Source organism: Arachis ipaensis, chromosome B03 (genome assembly GCF_000816755.2).
Source record: "Arachis ipaensis cultivar K30076 chromosome B03, Araip1.1, whole genome shotgun sequence".
Lineage (NCBI taxonomy): Eukaryota > Viridiplantae > Streptophyta > Magnoliopsida > Fabales > Fabaceae > Arachis > Arachis ipaensis.
The window spans coordinates 46,592,070-46,593,335 of NC_029787.2; the positions used below are offsets into that span (position 1 = coordinate 46,592,070).

At 35.9% G+C, this 1,266-nt stretch overlaps 1 protein-coding gene across 1 annotated transcript in view; it reads right to left on the reverse strand.

Moving 5' to 3' along the window:
* LOC107630483 (40S ribosomal protein S3-3) overlaps positions 414–1,266 on the reverse strand; it is a 2,539-nt gene continuing 1,686 nt past the window's right edge. The window contains exons 4-6 of the mRNA XM_016333628.2: positions 1,087–1,141; positions 872–1,003; positions 414–770 (exon numbers count right to left, since the gene is read on the reverse strand). Of these exons, the coding sequence (XP_016189114.1) occupies positions 591–770; positions 872–1,003; positions 1,087–1,141 (367 nt within the window). The 3' untranslated portion in view covers positions 414–590. The remainder of the gene's footprint in view (positions 771–871; positions 1,004–1,086; positions 1,142–1,266) is intronic.

The following is a 1,266-nucleotide window of genomic DNA, read 5'->3' on the forward strand; positions in this document are numbered from 1 at the left end:
ACTCACGATACTTGATAACAAGCTTCATTGTTGAACATACTCAACTACTTTCACCTCTGTATCAAGCAAATGACTTCTAAGGAATTTAGGCAAATTAGTATAATAATGAAATCAAATAGTTGTGGTTATAAATTTTAAAAAAAAATTTACTAAAGACACCATTGGTGATATTATAGTAAGCCCGCAAATTGAAGTTGTTTGGTGAAAAGTTGCGTTGTTAACTGTTGACACTTGTTGAAATCAACTTCCTTGGGGTCTTTAAATGTTCAACGATATTTTTATAATAAAAATGAGACTACAACAGATTGGGCGTTAATTCAATCGCCATAGTTAAAATCATCAGAGGATAAAACATACACATCGAAATAGATAACAAGAAGCAAAACCACCGGGGAAATGAGAAGTCCGCAACAAAAAAGAAATAAGAAATAGAACTAATGCTGAAAAATCTTATAACTGGAGTATTACAAAATTCTTTCAGGCGATATTAAATTAGGAAGATTTCAAACTTATGTCTCCGACAACAAACATCACATGCCAAAAAGAAAAACCAACAATTCAGGTACTATGAACCACTATTCCAGGCCATTTCATGCAACAGGAACAGGAACTTCAATTTCACTTGACAGAACTGCAGCAGGCGGCCGGATATAATCTTCTTCCTCTTTCGGTGGGTGGATAGTAACAATATCAGGGAGGGGAGTTTTGGGACCGACCTTCCCTTTAGGATCCCAATCAAGCATGATCTTGACTTTGATACCAAGCACACCCTAAACAACAACAATGATAAGGAGAATTTGGTAAAGTCCATAAGAGAATGAACAAGTTGGTAATCAAATTAGGTTTTTTTGTACATAATTAGAAACCAAACCTGTCTGAGAAGAACATGTCTAACAGCAGAGTCGATGTAATCCTTAACTGGCTGACCAGAAGAAATCATGTAGCCATCCTTGAACTTCATGGATTTGGCTCTCTGTGCCCTCAATTTCCCACTAACAATGACCTGATTAACATAAGAAGATCGTAAAAACCAGATCATTCAGCAGTTTGGTAACAGGAGCTCAAAGGTTCATCAGTTGAACAAACCTCACAACCTTTGGCACCATTTTCCATTACGAACCTCAAAACACCATAGCAGGCCCTGAAACATAATGTTCACAGAAGAATTGCATCATATAAATAATAAACAACAAAAGAATATGTTGAGGGACTAGAATAATACAACACTAAACAGCAAAAGATGGTTAAGAATTACATCCTAACATG